Source organism: Schistocerca americana, chromosome 3, assembly GCF_021461395.2.
Source record: "Schistocerca americana isolate TAMUIC-IGC-003095 chromosome 3, iqSchAmer2.1, whole genome shotgun sequence".
Lineage (NCBI taxonomy): Eukaryota > Metazoa > Arthropoda > Insecta > Orthoptera > Acrididae > Schistocerca > Schistocerca americana.
Window position 1 is genome coordinate 963,776,155 of NC_060121.1, and position 20,283 is coordinate 963,796,437.

The 20,283-nt window shown below is 36.1% G+C and overlaps 1 protein-coding gene across 1 annotated transcript in view; it reads right to left on the reverse strand.

The window, feature by feature from the left end:
* Positions 1 to 223: 223 nt before the first annotated feature.
* LOC124605793 (protein Skeletor, isoforms B/C) overlaps positions 224 to 20,283 on the reverse strand; it is a 686,779-nt gene continuing 666,719 nt past the window's right edge. The window contains exons 13-14 of the mRNA XM_047137685.1: positions 13,058 to 13,221; positions 224 to 2,717 (exon numbers count right to left, since the gene is read on the reverse strand). Coding sequence (XP_046993641.1) covers positions 2,562 to 2,717; positions 13,058 to 13,221 — 320 coding nt within the window. The 3' untranslated portion in view covers positions 224 to 2,561. The remainder of the gene's footprint in view (positions 2,718 to 13,057; positions 13,222 to 20,283) is intronic.

The window sequence follows — 20,283 nt, forward strand, 5'->3', positions numbered from 1 at the left end:
TTGCAGTTTGCATCTGCATTTCTCATAAATCTTTTAGTAATTCGGTTTCCTGTATCAACAAGTATATAATAGCATTTTTACTGTCTATGTTGTTCCAAACGCTTCTGGTGAACACATGGTTAATGACAATGTTCAAGTGATATGTGTCATAAGCAGTAGTATTAACTGGACATTCTATAAAATACTTGGATATGTAAATAATGAAAATAAAAAAATGCTCAAATCAAAATAACAAAAGTTTATTCCTTCATCATATAAAAAAATCTAAAATAAAATATCTAAAACAGAATAAAAACTGAAAAAGTAAAGGTAAGTTTGGTGTTGAAATAAGAGAAAGAGTACAAGAGAAGTATTACTGAAAGATGACAGTTATTTTGTTGTGATTTTTCTTGTGAGGATGTAAAAATACAAGTTAACCGTCATTAAATGAATCATAAAAATAATATGACTTTGTTAAAATGACTATGTCTACATTGTTATCAGAGTAGGGTATTGTGCAGATGGACATATCATGCTAAAAGACCGGTGCATATTGTTGAAAAATAATTTTGTTCTCCTTTAAACAACTCTTCTAATTGTCTTAAGATGTTATTCATTAAGCCTTTCGATATTTTTTTATGGAAGAGAATACCTTTGGGTATTGAATCAACCATAGGTCTTTATAAGAAGTGGCTTTCTAGCTTTAAATGAAGATAAAATTCGTATTTTAAAAGTGGGACTGCAATATAAATAAAAAAAGATTTATTTTACTCCTCTGAGGTATCTTAGCAAAAAGGTCATATTATTAGCTGCTAAATGTAGCTACCTTTGCAAAAAATAAAATATTTTCTGGTCAAAAATTTGGTGTTGATACTTGCAATATTTCTACTGAAAAAATAATTTCAGTTATTTATTGAAACAAAAATCAAAGTAGGAAACAATTTTCCACAACTTGGCATAAAATGACTTGAAGTCATCCACAAAATTTGAGTTCTTAAAATATCTAACAACAGCTTGTATTGTCTTATGTAATTATTGAAATTCTGACAATAGCTTGAAACATTTTTTCCTTTACACTGGAAAAATGGTTAAAATTCTCTCTCACATTTCAACGATGTTTATCTAACAAGATCTGTAGAACATGAATCAATCAAAACAGCTACAAAACAGGTTCTCTATACACCATTATCCATTTAAAATGAATCAGAAGAAATAATAAAGCATAGAAAATGAACCTTAATTCAAATTTAAGTATATGTTTTTACCAACCTCACCACAATAAACTATAAACTAAAATTAATATATAAAAATTATTTTTGTACATTGTAATAGAATGTCCATACCTTGCATGTTACAAAAATATTACTCATTAATAGCATTATGAATGTCTTTCTCATAAGTGATTTAAATAGAGAACATCATGAATTACAAAAATATATTCTGAGCTTAAAGTATGAATTATATGTTTCTGTAAATATTTTTGATATGCAAGGAATATTTGTAGTAATGTGTATATTCATTTGCTTATTCTATTAGGATCTACTGTAAAATTATTGTCCTGTCCAGTCAAGCACAGATGAGGTTATGTAGTTGACAAATATTTACCATCAAAAATTTTTCTGTCTAATCATAAAGCACCAGTTGGAACAAGTAGTATCATAAAGTTTAACCTCAATCATTTCATTCAACAGTGTTGTCATTCAGATTTCTCAAAATTATAGGCAGTTTTTTTTTCGCATAAATAGAAGTTTACTACATCCAGTTTCGTTTTTTTCGAAGGGCTACTTTCCTCTAGAACAAACTCACATAAATTTTTGTGTACAAATATTTATTTGTACAGAAGCTTAAAAACTATAAGGAGACAAATAATGTGCTACTTGAAGTGGCCTGCACTGCTATCTGAATGACAAACACTGGAATATTGGAAGTTCAATAACTGAATTTTCATTTGCAACATCATGCATTTTGATATGATGCAAACAGTACTCAGCAGAAACTTACATCTCTGTAGTATACTTCTGAAACAATTCTCCTGGATTTCAGAATCTGTGCACATTGCTTAAACATGTGTGGGAAAAAATGTGTTAATACACATACAAAAACATATGAAAGAATGAAACAGAACTGTACATAGCTCTAGAATACTGAGATACCTGAAAGCATATATCTCAAAGCTTAAATTACTTTGGATCTTTAAAATTAAGTAATTGTCTCCATGCATCACCTTCACTAAGTGGAAAAGTATCATGGCTCATTCACTCATTTCACACAGGATTGGAATTTCTTTTTAAAAGTGCAATGGACCCTCTTTTAGCACATGCACAGTTAATCTAGAGGAAAACCCAACTTCTATCACAAGTCATTAACTTCCTCCAAGATAGAGAGTAACTAACAAATGTCCAGTTACTTTACTGATGGTTTGTGCAATTTCTTAACTTCATATCAATCACCATGACACAATCTCATTCTGTGCGTAAATGCAAATTTATGTTCATGGATGTAGAAAAATTAAAAATTGGTTACAACTCACCCTAAAAAAATACAAATGCAAATATCTTATTGTCAAACTTATTGTCTATGTTTCATCTCTGAAAGAGCAGAATGGTGTTCAGCAGAACAGCTATCAGAAGGACCAGAGATGGCACTACCACAGTGCCTGAATTTGTACCATTTTGTTGTGACCACCGTCCTCGATCCACGACATGTATCTTCCAGCCCAAGTTATTGTGGGTGTAACACTGTGATGAAATAAACAAAATAGCTGAATTTAAAGAAATATACACTTCTGTTAATTATATAAGACATCTTTAAAATTTTATTCCAAACTCATGGTATTTTAGCTTCAAAACTTCTAATTGTATTTGAATGAACCATCCACTGTTCAAAATCGAGAGCTACACCATTTCATTCTGTTGGCTGGTGATATGGTAGTGAGTAAGAGTGGTGTAATGCCACATTGTTTAAGATGATGTGGTCTCAGCTCTCTGAGACTGCAGATGTGTGTGCAAGTTGCGTTTATGTGAGTGTGTGTGTGTGTATGTGTGTCTACTGCTGACAAAGGCCTTAATGGCTGAAAGCTTTAATTGTGTGAATCTTTTTATTGTGCCTATCGTGACTCAGGATCTCCGCTATATGGTTAGTAGCAACTTTCCTTCTTTGGTATTGTTACATTCCATCCTGGATTTTCTATTCAGTATAAAGACATATATAAGAACCTGGGCAGAGAAACATAATGGAATTGCAGAAGAAATGAATCACAGTTCATTAACGATGTCTGTAATGAGATGGAACAACATCAAAATCATAGTGAGATATGTGATATCTCCAAAAACCTCTATAGCATCGCTGGTGAATTTAACTGTTGTATGTGGCTGATAGACAACAAGAATAGCAATCCTACTAGAGGCAAGGAGGATGTCATGAGGTGGAAACAGTACTCTGAGAAGATAATAGTCTGGAATTAATCAAGCAGTTAAGTGACTTAAATTGGATTCTCCAGTGCTATTGTGGCATTCATTCCAAAGACTGGTTTGATGCAAATTTAAAAACCACTCTGTCCAGCACAGACATCTTCATCTCTGAATAAACTACTGCAACCTGCATTCATCTCAACCTTCTTCTAGTGTTATGCAATTAAACAGGGGACACAATTCAACATTTGGAGAAATATAAATCTTCTGGTCTAGACAGTGTATCTGGGGAGATGGTTAAAGTAGTGAGGCAGGAAGGTGTTGATGTGCTGCATTCATTCAGGAAAAGAATATAGGAAACTGGGGAGTGGCCAGAAGACTGATCAAAGTCTCTCTGTCCATCCCATTGCACAGGAAGGGGTCTCTCAGGAACTGCACTATCTACTGTGTATTGCACTCATATTCCACACAAGCAAAATGTTGCTCTACATCTTGAACCAGCATTTGAAGCTATATCTTCAGCCTGATGTATCTACAGAACAGGTAGGTTTTGTTAAAGGAAAAGGAGCTCGTGAACAGATTTTCATTATACAACAAATATTTAAAGAATTGTGAGAATTCTGTGTCCCCAATTTTGTAAGCTTCCTTGACTGAAGTAAGCTTGAGGAAAGCTGTGGCAGGTGCTTATATAGTTCAGTGTGACACTACACTTCAAAGCACTGATGAGAACTCTGGACAATAATCACCCTGCAGCTGTGAAGACGAGTTCTGGCACATCTGATTTCTTCGGTGTGTCTAAAGTGTCAGACAGAGGTGTGTCCTAATCAAAGCAGTTAGGAAGCAGAGAGTTTGGTACTTCTCATCAAACACTTATCTTATGAAAATATTGGACAGTCAGGCTTTATTGATTTCAGTCTTTGTGGGCATCTAAAGGGACAAGCAAAGTGCACTCAGTTTGGCATTTTATGCTGAAAGTGGAACAAAAGGATGAAAATTTCATTATTCTATTAGACTTGAAAAGTTAAACACTGTAACAATATTATGAAAATGAAAGTTGCTACTCACCGTATAGTGGAGATGCTGAGTTGCAGATAGGCACAACAAATAGACTCTCATGTCTTTTTTTTGTGCCTGTCTGTGACTTAAAATCTCCACTGTATTGTGATTAGTAACTTTCCTTTTCATTATAATTCTACATTCCATTCTGGATTTCCCATTGTTTAACAGACACAGTATTCAGATTTGGGAAATGTGACAGATACTGACAACTGTTGAATGAATGAGATTTCTCTGAAAAATGTATTGTGTGAAATTTTGTGCAATCATTTTTGGACTTATTTTTTTCCCTATAAGAATTCTCCAGATTTGAAACTTCAACAGTTATCACCTCAATGCTTCAACCTCACAGCACGAGGTTTCTTTATGTGAGTATTCATAAATGAATTGATAACTTTTCATCCCATATAGAACACCCTATACCTAGTTATAACAGAGGTTATCTCTGTGCAAATAGGAATGTTACAGAATGTACTCAGGTTGTCCTTTCTTGTGTGATATCCTGGGAACCACAGATGAAGGTCAACAGGCAGATTCCATGTTCCTACATTTACAGAAAATGTTCAACAAAATTCCCCACTGCAAATTGTTAGTGAAGGTCTGAGTATAAGGAACAGATTACCAGATATGTGAGTGGCTCAAAGAGTTGTTAATTAATTGAACCCAGTACATTGTCCTCAAAGGCAAGTGTTCATCAGTGTGAAGGATATCACCAGGAATGCCCCAGGGAAGTGTGATATGAATGCTCTTATTCTCCATATACATAAATGGTCTGACAGATAGGGTGAGCAGCAATCTACGACTGTTTGCTGGTAATGTTATAGTGTATGGGAAACTGTCATTGTTAAGTGACTGTTGGAGGATACAGGATAACTTAAATGTAGAAAAATGTAAGTTATTGCAGATGAGTTGGAAACACAATACTGTAATGTTTTAATACAGTATTTGTGGTGTACTGCTTCAGATAGTCATGTAAATTAAATATCTAGGCATAACACTGTGAAACAATATGAAATGGAATGTACATGAAAGATGAGTAGCTGGGAAAGCAAATGGTCAACATCAGTATACTGGGGGAATTCTAAGAAAATGTGGCTCATCTATAAAGAAGACCATGTATAGAACATTGGTGCAATCCCTCTTGAGCAGTCCATTTTTGAGTACTGCATGAGTGATTGGGACCAACAACAGGTCAAATTAAAGGAAGACATTGAAGCAATTCAAAGGAGTGCTGCTAGATTTGTTATCATAAGGTTCATTCGACATGCAAATGGAGAAACTTTGTGAACTCAAATGTGACTCCCCCCAGAGGGAAGATGACATACTTTTTGTGAAGCACTATTGAGGAAATTTAGAGAACCAGCATTTGAAGTTGACTGCAGAATGATTCTACTGCTGCCATTGTACATGTTGTGTAAGAATGATGAAGACAAGATAAGAGAAGTTAGGGCTTGTATGGAGGCATATAGACAGTCATTTTCCCCTTGCTCTATATGCGAATAAAAAAATGAAAGGGACTGACCAATAGTGGAACAAGGTATTCTCCACTCTGCACCACATGGTGACTTGTGGAGTATGTATGTAGAGGTAGAAGAATTTTGAAGACAGCTTGTACGCTGTGTTAGCAGAGAAGATCTCACTGAAAATTTGTGAATATTTTATTGAGACCTTAAGGTGATTTCAGTGTAAACAAAACACACAGACACACACACAAATTGGGTTGAAGATTTTATTTTTACAGCAACCATAAACCAGTCAGCTGTATTATTTTTGTTTTCAAAGTAACATATATGGCTGTCATTAATCCTTACACAAATAACTTCAGCTCCGATAATTCCATTACTCTCTGATCATCACCACCCCTGTCCTATATAACTGTGCAGTTCAAGCACAGAGACAGAGCTAGGTAGCGCTGTGGTAACAACACAACAATAATAGCAACAATAATAATACTATAATAATTTTGTGTGACTTAGTGACCTTGTGCAAGTCTTTCAATTGGACGCTTCTTCGATGACTTAATGTCCCTAACTTGACCCCGTTATGCGACTGGGAAAAGGGGACCTATAACATAAATCTGAATGATGTGTTATTTCTGGTGAATTTAAACATCATTAAGAGGTGAATGTTAGATTAAACGGCAGACTGAAAAGTCCGTGGCCCATCTGGAATTTGATTCTGCAAATCTTTTGGTTTCCCAGCATGTGCTTTACCACTAGACCATCAAGCCTGATAGTGCTATTGTATTGAACTTACACTTGAGAGAGTTTTGGTTCAAACCCTGATGAAGCCATCCAGATTTATGTTTTCAGTGGTTGCTTTAAAATGTAAAAGGCAAATTCCAGGATGGCACCTATGATAAGGATACATACAATTTTCTCCTCCATCCTTGTATTAACCAGAACTTGTGCTCCAAGTCATAAATAACCATTAAACCATAATATTCCTTTATTTCTTCCTGCAGGAGTGGAACTTCTTATACTTCCAGTCCTATTTACGGAATGCTTTTACTTTGCAACAATAACTTCCTGCAACCCATATCTGATACAGAGAGCCATGCTCTGAAACAGCTAGAATAAAATTCTCCATATCATCTGTACAAACTTCTTATATCTTACACCCACTTGGGACTATTACTACCAGAAAGTAAATCAATCCCATTCCACCCTCATTCCTCATCTATCAACTGCCTATGCCCAAATGCCCCATCTTCCAGTCACTGCAAGCAACAGCTAGAGTAAAACTCTCAACACCATCTGAACAAACTACCTATATCCTACACCCATTTGGGAATATTACTACCTAAAAAGTAAATCATCAGTCCCATTCCATCCTCACACCTCATCTGTCAGCTGCCTGTGGCCTACCTTTCAGTCACTGTGAGGAGAATGGTTTCCTAACTTCATTACTTTGTATGTTGCATTTTGTATGGGCTTGATGATTCAGTTAACATGGATGAGGTAAATGGTGACTATAAGACCATTATAGCTCTAATCAGTATGGGTATTAAAAGGAAAGTGAAGAAATATAAAGACATATTTTTGCTTGGAAAATGTGACAGTAAGCACACTGAAGGTTGTATATGAAGTCAGAGTAAAACATTCATTCTGGAGACAAAGATGTGGAGTATCAACGGATAAATGTGAAAAAAGGAATTGTACAAAAATAGGGACACTTTAGACATGTATGTACTGCAATGGGTTATGAGGGATGGAAAAGGCCTGCCGTGCTTCAGTAGCCATACTTAAAAATCATTACAAAAGCAAAGAGATATCCCTCGCAGATTAAAATGAAGTCAAGAACTTGTTGAGAAACAAAAAACTGAATGATGACAAAATAACTGAAAGAAATGAGAAGCAGTCAGTTAATTTTGGGGGGGGGGGGGGGGGGGAAATTTTCTTTTCAGTCAATTTAACAAAAATTCCAGAGGTTTTCGTCCAGCATAATGTCAGTAATAACAACAAACGGATCAAAATTTTCTATTAAGTCACTCATAATATGGGCACCAAAACAGAAGAAGGCAGAGAGGAGCCAAAGAAATTAATTTGGTCTTCTGAAATTATTTTGCTGTGAAAAAATATAGTTCCTCTTTACTATCATTGCACAAATGCCAAAATGACAAATATTGAAAAAAATGATCACATAATAAAAAATCAACTGAAATTGCTGAATGGAAGAAAGAAATTTGATTAGTGAACTACGATTTTATGTAGATCAAGGGAAAGAAATTGCTCCCCTTGTAGGAGAAGATTATTGTGGATTGGTGGTGCAACAAGGTATTTCAAATGATATGGAAAATGTCCACATTATTCCCATTTCTGAGGAGGCTGATACTGATGACTTCAATGTGTTGTACTCTTATGAACAACTTATGTGCTTGTTTACGGTGACTCTTTGTAGAATAAGAATATCTTGTGAGGTAATGAACATAGCATCCACAAACAGTTATCTTGTAGTCCACAAGAATACAGCTTGCTATGTGTGCACATGACACCGAGAAGTCAATAGATAATGGCATTTAGGCTGGTGCTATGTTCCTTGACTTCTGAAAGATTTTGGTTACAATTTTGCATTGTCTCAAATGAATAAAATGTGAACTGGTGGAATATCAAACAAATATTCAGGACTTCATAGCATGTAGAGCTCATTCATAGTTCTTAACGGGTAAAAATTATAAGATATAAAAGAAACGGCCGGAGTACACAAAAGGAGTGTTACAAGAGATGTTATTGTTCAAAATCCATGTAAATGATCTGGTGGATTTTTCTGCACTATATGGTGAGTACCAACTTTCCTTTTCATAATACTGTATCACAAGGATGTTGTTTAAAGACAGACATAACCACATTTTTTGTAAATCATCAGGGTGTCACACTAAAACATTATGATGTACATAACCACAACACAAGAAAGAAGCACAGTTGTTACAGACAAAGAACCTAATTAAAAGTGACAGACCATGGTCCACATATCAATGACTTAATTTGGTACACCAAATTGACATAATCCATAAGAGCACATACTGAGAATCTGTTTAAAACAAAACTAAGATCTTTTCTTGTAAATAAATGTCTGTAGACATACAGTGTCCCTAACACTTGAAGAGCAGATATTGACAAAAACACCAGACAATTAATTGACCACACACCCACAGATGCAACCTCAAAAGTTAAATTTTAGGAGTAGTTTCTGAACCTTTCAGAATCAACACAAGAGTTCGGGAGGGCGATGGGTTCTCACTAATTCTCATAAATCTGGATTTAGACAAGATCATGAGAGAGTGAGATAAATGACTATGAGCAGAAAACATGAAAATAATCCATCTCGGACAAGGAAGAGGAAAATTTGTGGTGAAATGTCTCACTTTTACTGACAGAACTAAACTAAACGCCGCCAAACAGGCCATGAATGCCTAATGGTACTATCCAGCTGCCATGTCATCCTCAGCCTACAGGTTTGTGGATATGGAGGGGAATGTGATCAGCATGTGTGGCCAGCACACTGCTCTCCCGTCTGTATGTTTCTGGGACCAGAGCTGCTATCTCTCAGTCAAGTAGCTACTCAGTTTGCCTCACAAGGGCTGAGTGCACCCTGCTTGCCAACAGCACTTGGCAGACCAAATGGTCACCTATCCAAGTGTTAGCCCCATCTGGCTGCACTTGACTTTGATGATCTGACAGGAACTGGTGTTACCACTGGCCTTTTACTGACAATATTGCAATAATTTCTAAGGGCAAAGCAGATGCAAAGATGATATAGTGAGGTAAATGTTCGGGTTAGTTACACCAAACAACACCATTTTAACAGTAGTTCATTTATTCACCTAAACACATCAAAGGCTCACAAAGAACTGACATGGTGGAAAAACCCAAAGACCATGCTCAGCGTCCAAATACAATGCTCGGAGTCTAGAGACAAACGTATATCGATGCTGGTGTCGATCTTATCGGCGCCACAATAGAAAGACTTCAGAAAATTGTAGTTAAAACCAGATTACAAATATCATATGTGAAAGTGGAATATATTGAACGTAAATTCAAAAGAGAAAAATCATGCAAACACAATACCAAAACATCAAAAGAGTTGTTAAGTTTAAATATTTGGCAGAATGGATACAATCAAATGGATTAGGTAACACCACAAGCAAAGAAAGGCCAAAAAAATGGAAATAACATACAAACTCATCCATGCCAATATAATAAAAGATCACTATTGTTCCAGACAAAAATTGAACACTAAGCAACAGTAATTAAATCAGAAGCTCTATACGGATCTGAATGCCTAACACTGAATAACAGAGACAAACGAGAAGAAGTAGAAAAGAAAGAAATTATAACCCTCAGAAAAATTTTAGGACCACAAGAAAACAAAGACAACAACTGGATAAAGAAGAGGAAGATTTGCACAGAAACATAGAAACAATCACAGACCCAATAAGGAAGTGGAAATTAAAGTTTTATGGTCATATTTACAGAATGAATGACAATAGGCTAATTAAGAATTTTTTAAATTTAATTTCCAAATTAAAAAATACTGTGCAATACCTGGAAAATATGAGAAGAGTCTTTGAGAAAACTTAACATAATAGGAGACACTGTAAAGAACAGAGAAAACATCAGGCTACTAATCGATACTGCAAAATTTCCTATCCAATTATAACAACCACAACCTAGGAAGGTAATGTCAAAAGAACAGAGGCAGGCCATCAGCAAATGCATGAATAAGTTCTGGGAAGACAAGTAGAAAAAGATTGTACGATAGTCTCAGATTCTAAGCAGTCTAGAAATGGCCAAATTGTCTTATTAAAAAAATTAATAAAAAGATTAAAAAGTCTGTATTCACTGAAAGAATTCTAAGCCATATATATTATTTAATAAATTTTATAGATAAATACATTACATATTAAACTTTTGTACACAAATATGATATGTATTATACCTTTGTAAACAACTATAAATTCGAAAAATCATCATGTGATGACCACATACAAAAAGAAACATAAATAAATAAATTTTGATCTGACTCTAAGGCTAAAAGAGAATCAACGAGCATCTACAAGACTTACGGTCAAAGTTATGAGAGTCTATACACTAAAAAATCCGTGCTCAGTTCTTGAAAAAAGGCACAGATCACACCCATCTACCAGAGGGTTATTAGAAGTGGTCCACAAAACTACTGTCCAATACCCTTGACATCAATTTGTTGTAGAATCTTAGAACATATTCTCAGCTCAAACATAATGAGGTATCTTAAATAGAATGATCTCAGTGTCACCCAGTATGGGTTTTGGAAAGATCAATCATGTGCAACCCAACACACACTTTACTCACACGACATACTGAAATCTTTTGATCAAGGCAATAAGGTAGGTGCAGTATTTCTTGATTTCTGGAAAGCACGTGACTCAACATTGCAAATAAGCTTAATGTCAAAAGTATGATCATATGGGGTATCAAGTGAAATCTGTGATTGGATTGAGGACTTTCTGGTAGGGAGGACACAGCATGTTATCTTGGATGGAGAGTCATTGTCAGATGTAGAAGTAACTTCGGGTGTGCTCCAGGGAAGTGTGTTGAGACCATTGCTGTTCATGTTGTATATTAATGACCTTGCAGACAATGTTAATAGAATAATCAGATATGCAGTTATCTGCAATGAATTGCTATCTGAAAGAAGCTGCATAAATTTTCAGTCAGATCCTGATAAAATTTCAATATGGTGCAGAGGTTGGCAACTTGCTCTAAACGTTTAGAAATGTAAAATTTTGCACTTCACAAGGTGAAAAAATATACTATCCTATGACTACAATATCAACGATTCACTGTTGGAATTGGCCAATTCACACAAATATCTGGGTGTAACACTTTGTACAGATATTTGAAATGGAGTGTTCTCATAAGTTCAGTAGTGAGTAAATCAGATTTCAGTCTACAGGTAGAATAAAGGGGAAGTACAATTAGTCTACAAAGGAGATTATTTACAAATCATTTGGACATGTGGTTCTAGAATATTGTTCAAGTGAGTGGGACCTATACAACAAGGACTAATAGGGGATATTAAATGTATACAGAGAAGGGCAGCATGAATGGCCACAGGTTTATTTAAACTATGGGAAAGTGTAAACAGAGATACTAAAGGAACTCATCTGGAAGATTCGTGAAGACAGATGTAAACTATCCTGAGAAAGTCTATTAACAACGTTTCAAGAACTGGCTTTAAATGATTACTCTAGGAATGTACTGCAAGCCCCTATGTATTGCTCACATAGGAATAGTGATGGTAAGATTAGAATTATTACTGCAAGCACAGAGGCATTCAAACAGTCATTCTTCCCATGCTCCATACGTGAATGGAACAGGAAGAAACCGTAGTAACTGGTACAATGGGACACACCCTTTGCCATGCTCCTCACAGTGGTTTACAGAGTGTAGATGTAGATGTACTTGTAGATGTAGACAAAATATTACTTCCTCTCAACTACAACTCTTGATAAACTATGTCAGGAAAATCAAAGAAATCCATGCTCATATGATGGCTTACTGAGAGTTGTTTTTCATGCACTTGCATTACACATGATGTCCCACAAATCCATCATGTCTATCCCTAAGGCTTCTAGAATATCTGTTGCAAAATGAATATTGGTGACAGTAATAGTAATACAATTATATAAAGAACTCAATAAGAAATTCTCAGATATGGGCAGTGACACAGATAAGAGCTGTATTCTTCAAGAATAATGAAATTTGCAATGCAGACAACTGTGTTTTGACAATAAAACATCAAACTTCACAATTAAGATTTCTTATCAATAATATTCTATCTCTATCTCTCTAAAACACACACACACACACACACACACACACACACACACACACACACACACACACACACACACACACACACACACACAATACACAATACACAATATGTGCATATCTGGATATATCTGGATTTCCAGAATTTATTACAAATATATGGAAATATAAGGGAATTGAAGAATTGCTGATATATGTATAAAGAAAGATGCAGGCAAAGTGAAACTCAGTAAATGAGAAAAAGCAAGGAGAATTGGCCAAATACACACATAAGTGGATAATAGTAATCTTGCTCACCTGATAGTAAACCAAGTCTGGTGTTTCCTCATCAACAGTCCAGTTGAGGTAAGCTGGTGCACCATCATCACACACTAGTCTCAATGTTTTTAGGAATTCTTCAAATGTTTCTGTCTCCGCTGATTTATCAATGGTTTTGTGTGTCCATTCACAGTAACGTCCAGCTATTAATATAGAATACATACTTTCAGTTTACTTTATTAGCAACAAATGATGAGAAGTAATTTATGTCTTTCAATGTAGTAGGTTCTACACTGTGTATCCACTGTTTCTTATTTTGTTAAGATATGCATGGGTAATGAAGAGGGTGTTGTCACTTGAGTCAACAATATAAACATGAAAAGAGACATAAGTGTAGACCAGTACTTAAATTTAGGAGATGTAGATTTCTGTAGTCAGTAGAAACACAATTACAGCACTTTTAGCACCCTCCCACTTACAAAAGACAGAATAAAACTTAATTCCTCAGCATGGCCCAGACTTTGGCTATCTCAGTAGATTGTTCCAGTAGAGCTATGACTTTATCAAAACCAGCCCTCAAACATGATCATATCTTCTTCATATCCTCCCTACACTTACCCCTGTCATCTTTCATCTCCATCACAATACTTGCAACCTATTTGTCAAATCATATGGCATTCCCAAAGTTTGAGCCCTACCGTAAGTTTTCTACTCTTCAACTGTTTTCACAGTAAAATCTTCACCATGCTCACATCCACTACCCACCACTGGTAAATCATACGACATCAAAGGTGAGGTAGCATATAAAATTAATGCATTGTTTACTAGCTGGGATGTGCTTACTGCACAACTTTCAATATATGAATGCCACCACCAAACTGACAAAAGTCAAGTATTAGCACAAAAGAACAGTCTGCTTTGGGAATGTCCCGTATCAATTTGCTGAGCATGCTCCACAGCTTGCCTCAAGAGACTTGTGTAGCTTATGATAGCTGAGGTATATTTTCTTTATGAGCTAATAGGGTCTAGGCTAGTTTCAAAAGCTGGCCACTGTGGCTGAGTGGTTCTAGGCACTTCTGTACAGAACTGCACTGCTGCTACAGTTGCAGGTTCAAATCCTGCCCCGGGAATGGATGTGTGTGATGTCCTTAGGTTAGTTAGGTTTAAGTAGTTCTAAGTCTAGGGGACTGATGACCTCAGATGTTAAGTCCCATAGTGCTTAGGGCCATTTGAACCATTTAATTCCAATACATAAAAGAGGAGCTACTGACTCACCTTCAAGTTACAGTCCAATTTCTATAGTCCCAGCTTTATGTAAAGTACTGGAATGTATAATAACTAACAATTGTGTGTTTACTTGGAAAATCTAGGAATACTTAGTGAATCACAGTATGGTTTTAGGAAAAATTTGTGAACTGTTGATGCTGTAGACTGTGTAGTTGAATACATATAACAGGTGTTTGAGGACAAAGGCTATTTTTAAGCCACTTTTTATGGTCTAAGTAAAGCTTTTGGCTGTGTAGAGCACACATCACTTCTGGAAAAAATTCAATTCTATGGAACTGAATGTAACAGCCTTAACCAATTAAAATCATATCAACAGAACCACAGGCAAATTGTCTGTACTGCCAAGGAAATGTCGAGAATAGAACAAGTTAAGGTAGGTGTTCCCCAAGGATCCATATTGGTCCCCATTTTGCTCCTAACAGTGATCAGCGATCTGCCATCATTTATAAAGTCTAGTACAGTTTGATACGCAGATGACACAACATTTTTTCATTGTAATAATGATCTCAGTGAGCCTTAAGAGTTGTGTTGCAAAGACAATGGACCAAGCTTCCAACTGGTTTAAAGCAAATGGCTTCTTACTGAATTACAACAAAATACAGCACATGGTTTTTAGTCTAAAAGACAAGCTTCCATCACATGATTCTAGCTATGTTAAGTTTTTGGGACTATATTTAAATGATAAATCATCTTGTCAGCATGTACAATATATTAGTGGGTAACTGTCAAGAATAGTTTATATGTTAAGGTGACTTACGGATTGTGTACCCGAAAAGTATGTTAGACCATACTATTTTTCTTTCTTCCAAAGCATTCTAACATATTGTATTATTTTATGGGGAAACTATGGTTGTGTGGATGGCATCTTAATACTGCAGAAAAAAACTGTTAGGGAAATTACTGGCTCTTCTTGTAAGCCACACTGTAAACAATTGTTTTGTGAACAAAAGATCATGAATGTAATAAACTTATACATATACTATGTTTTAATTTACACAAAAAAGAAGTTACTAGAAGCAAAACACAGAGAAAAAGTTGCATTGTTACAAGAGGGAACAGATATATTTATACCCCATACCACAGACTGTCAAAATCATTGAACAGTTATGAACTCACAAGGCACAAATTATTTAATCAGCTTCCAAAAATCCGTCCAAGAATTACCCATACAAGCATTCAAACAAATACTGTATGACTAGCTAGTTACCCTATAGTGTGGCTTCAGTTGCCTAACACTGCAAACACGTGTGTGTGATTTGCATTTGCATGTGTATGTGTGTGTGGTCTATTTTTGATGAAGGCCTTACTGGCCAAAACCTTTATTTGTGACAGTCTTTTTGTTGTGCCTATCTGCAGCTCAGTATCTCCACTATATGATGAGCAGCAACTTTCCTTTTCATAATGTTGTTAAATTCCACACTGCATTTTCCATTGTTTGATTACAGTAAAACAAACTATATTCAGTTTCACACACCCTCGAAAAATCAAGAAATAGGAGAAAATCTAGGCACCCAGTGGATAGCCAGGGTGGATACTTCAAAATACTTGGGTGTACATACTGATAGCAAAGCAAACTGGTCAAATGACATAATAGATGTGCGCAGAAGACAGTTTTCTGCCACTTATACTTAATATATCATATGTTCTTAAAGGAACATTGAAACAATTAAATCAACTTATTAATTTTATTTTCATGTCACTATGATATATGGAATCACACACTGAGAAAATCAGCCACTGCCTAGAAAAGTGCTATATGCACAGTGTAATGGGACACCCTCCTTTAACATTACCTCTTTTTTTTTTTTTTTTTTTTTTTTTTTTTTTTTTTTTTTTTTTTACAAATAGTTGAAACTTTTGATTCTTGTGTTGGTAAACATTACCTCAGCTGTTTAACTAAATGAATTTCATATGATTTTGTATATGATGTACCTAAAAACAAAGAAGATGTGACTTACCAAACGAAAGCACTGGCAGGTTGATAAACACACAAACAAACACAAACATACACACAAAATTCTAGCTTTCGCAACCACCGTTGCTTCATCAGGGAAGGAGAGGGAAAGACGAAAGGATGTGGGTTTTAAGGGAGAGGGTAAGGAGTCATTCACCAACCACTTTCTCGAATGCCTGGAATCCTTACCCAATCAATTACCCCCAGAAACCATCCTTGTATCCATTGATGCCACTTCCCTATACACAAATATTCCACACGTCCAGGGCCTCGCTGCGATGGAGCACTTCCTTTCACACCAATCACCTGCCACCCTACCTAAAACCTCTTTCCTCATTACCGTAGCCAGCTTCATCCTGACCCACAACTTCTTCACTTTCGAAGGCCAGACATACCAACAACTAAAGGGAACAGCCATGGGTACCCGGATGGCCCCCTCGTACGCCAACCTATTTATGGGTCACTTAGTGGGAGCCTTCTTGGTTACTCAAGCCTGCCAACCCAAAGTTTGGTACAGATTTATATTGATGACATCTTCATGATCTGGACCCACAGTGAAGAAGAACTCCAGAATTTCCTCTCCAACTTCAACTCCTTTGGTTCCATCAGATTCACCTTGTCCTACTCCAAATCCCATGCCACTTTCCTTGACGTTGACCTCCACCTGTCCAATGGCCAGCTTCACACGTCCGTCCACATCAAACCCACCAACAAACAACAGCAGCTGCCACCCATTCCACATCAAACGGTCCCTTCCCTACAGCCTAGGTCTTTGTGGCAAACGAATCTACTCCAGTCCGGAAGCCCTGAACCATTACACCAACAACCTGAAAACAGCTTTCACATCCTGCAACTACCCTCCCGACCTGGTACAGAAGCAAATAACCAGAGCCATTTCCTCATCCCCTCAAACCCAGAACCTCCCACAGAAGAACCCCAAAAGTGCCCCACTTGTGACAGGATACTTTCCGGGACTGGATCAGACTCTGAATGTAGCTCTCCAGCAGGGATACAACTTCCTCAAATCCTGCCCTGAAATGAGATCCATCCTTCATGAAATCCTCCCCACTCCACCAAGAGTGTCTTTCCGCCGTCCACCTAACCTTCGTAACCTCTTAGTTCATTCCTATGAAATCCCGAAACCACCTTCCCTACCCTCTGGCTCCTACCCTTGTAACCGCCCCCGGTGTAAAACCTGTCCCATGCATCCTCCCACCACCTACTCCAGTCCTGTAACCCGGAAGGTGTACACGATCAAAGGCAGAGCCACGTGTGAAAGCACCCACGTGATTTACCAACTGACCTGCCTACACTGTGAAGCTTTCTATGTGGGAATGACCAGCAACAAACTGTCCATTTGCATGAATGGACACAGGCAGACAGTGTTTGTTGGTTATGAGGATCACCCTGTGGCTAAACATGCCTTGGTGCACGGCCAGCACATCTTGGCACAGTGTTACACCGTCTGGGATATCTGGATACTTCCCACTAACACCAACCTATCAGAACTCCGGAGATGGGAACTTGTCCTTCAGTATATCCTCTCTTCTTATTACCCGCCAGGCCTCAACTTCCGCTAATTTCAAGTTGCCGCAGCTCATACCTCACCTGTCATTCAACAACATCTTTGCCTATGTACTTCCGCCTTGACTGACATCTCTGCCCAAACTCTTTGCCTTTACAAATGTCTGCTTGTGTCTGTGTATGTGCGGGTGGATATGTGTATGTATGCAAGTGAATACCTGTCCTTTTTTCCCCCTAAGGTAAGTCTTTCCGCTCCCGAGATTGGAATGACTCCTTACCCTCTCCCTTAAAACCCACATCCTTTCGTCTTTCCCTCTCCTTCCCTCTTTCCTGATGAAGCAAGGGTGGTTGCGAAAGCTAGAATTTTGTGTGTATGTTTGTGTTTGTTTGTGTGTCTATCAACCTGCCAGTGCTTTCGTTTGGTAAGTCACATCTTCTTTGTTTTTAGATATATTTTTCCCACGTGGAATGTTTCCCTCTATTCTATTCATATGTATATGATGTACTATATTTCAGGCTAAAATATATAAAAAGAAATTAATTTGTTAGTACTATGTATGTACAGTTAAAATTACTCTTCTTTTAGAAATATTAGAAATTATAAAATATCTAGCACACTTAAAATTCATATTAACTGTGCAATCTGAAAATATTTATTAAATTTATTTCTGAATTCATTTACAAAGTAGTGATATAACTTGGTGATGATTATTCTTTTGTCAAGAAGTTTTGTAAACTCTTTTATTTGTAAATCTTTGGAATGTGTTAGTACCACTGAATGATTTTACTAGTAGTGGGCATGCCTCTTATGTTATTGGACGTTTTTAATTTTGACAATAACAATGTGAATTTATGCTTTAAAGTGGAGATTGTAAAGACTGTGTGACATTGAAAAATGGGATAAAATAAAAAAGTCATAGAAACAGAAATTACTTCATCAATTATCACATCAACTGGAACCCACAAAACCAAAATTTCAGCTTCAAGAATCTATCCCTAAATGCGAGAACTGCAGCCAACAATGAGAACATGAAGATAAGTAAAAAAAATCATTTGTCCATCTTACTCCTCTTGAAGTGTTTGAAACAAAGCAATTATTTTATGAAGAGACTAAAAAGTTTAATGGTGATGTATGGGAGGGTAAGATTACAACAGAAAGTGCCATAAGAAAGCTGAGGAGAGGCCACCTTAGAATCACTTGCTGAAATATTTTTAAGGAACTTGAAATCCTCATATCCCCTGCTCAATATATATTCTACATGATGTGTTTCATAAGGGAAAAAAGCTCCTTTTAAACCTACTAGTGTTTTTCATAGTCAAAAAGTAGTAGAAAATAAGATATCCACCATGAGCATGAAAATCTGAGTATGATACAGAACAGGGTCCAGTTCAGTGGCCAGTAAAATTTTTTAATGCATCCCTTCATAAATTAAATGTTTTGTTGATGATGCACTCTCATTTTTTAAAAAAAATGTTTATGTCTACCAGTACTTGTTATTGTAAATATGTGTATTTTTCTGTAATAGATTAACTGTGCATAAAATATATTTTTCTGCATTAGAACCTAAGTTGTAGACACTAAATATGAAAAATAAATAAATAAATTGATTAGTACTAAGTCTATAACGCCATAGATTGTAACCATAACAAATTTATAAAACTGACACATTCCATATCCCTTGATATATTAATGACATAGATCACCAGAACACAAAATAAATCAATAAAATAAATAAATTGCCTGAACTGCAAAATCTCTTAAAAATAATTCATTACTGAAAAACTGAATACTCATGAAAACTGCAGATAACAATGAAACCTTATGTTTTATTATTTAGATGCAGGCAGTTATGCTTTTGATGTAATTTTCTGAATGTAGTGCAATAACATTGTTGGAATCAAATGTCTTGATTACTTCAAAACTGTGAGTCATTAACAAATTGCAGTTTCAGTAAGTTACACAAAATCAAAATTACTCTAGTGCCTAGTAGTTGAACAATGTTTAGTGAGCTCCCATTTTTATAATGCTCTTCAGTTGAACACCATAATAAAATTCTGAAGGAATTTTTTGTAAGGGAGTATAATCAAAACTGAATTTTCATCAAAGTTATGATGAGAAAATGTCTACAAAATGCCTACTGGTTACATAATGGCTAAAAACTCAGTATCTCCCAAAGAATGACAAAGAGTACATGAAAATAATTTTTAGAAAGGATGACATTAGCATTTTATTTTTGATGTCCACACTCTAAAAGAAGAAAGTATGATGCGCCAAGGAGGAGTTATCTGAATGGGATGGAAATTGGCAGAAGTCATGTACATGTGCTTGTACATGAATTATACAGATGGGATGGAAATATGCAGAAGTAATGTGCATGTACATGTACATGAACTATCCAGATGGAATTGAAATTGGCAGATGTGATGTACATGTACAGACAAACAAATGCTTACAATTTCAGTTTCAGAAAAATTCAGTTACTTATCCAACAGAAAAAGC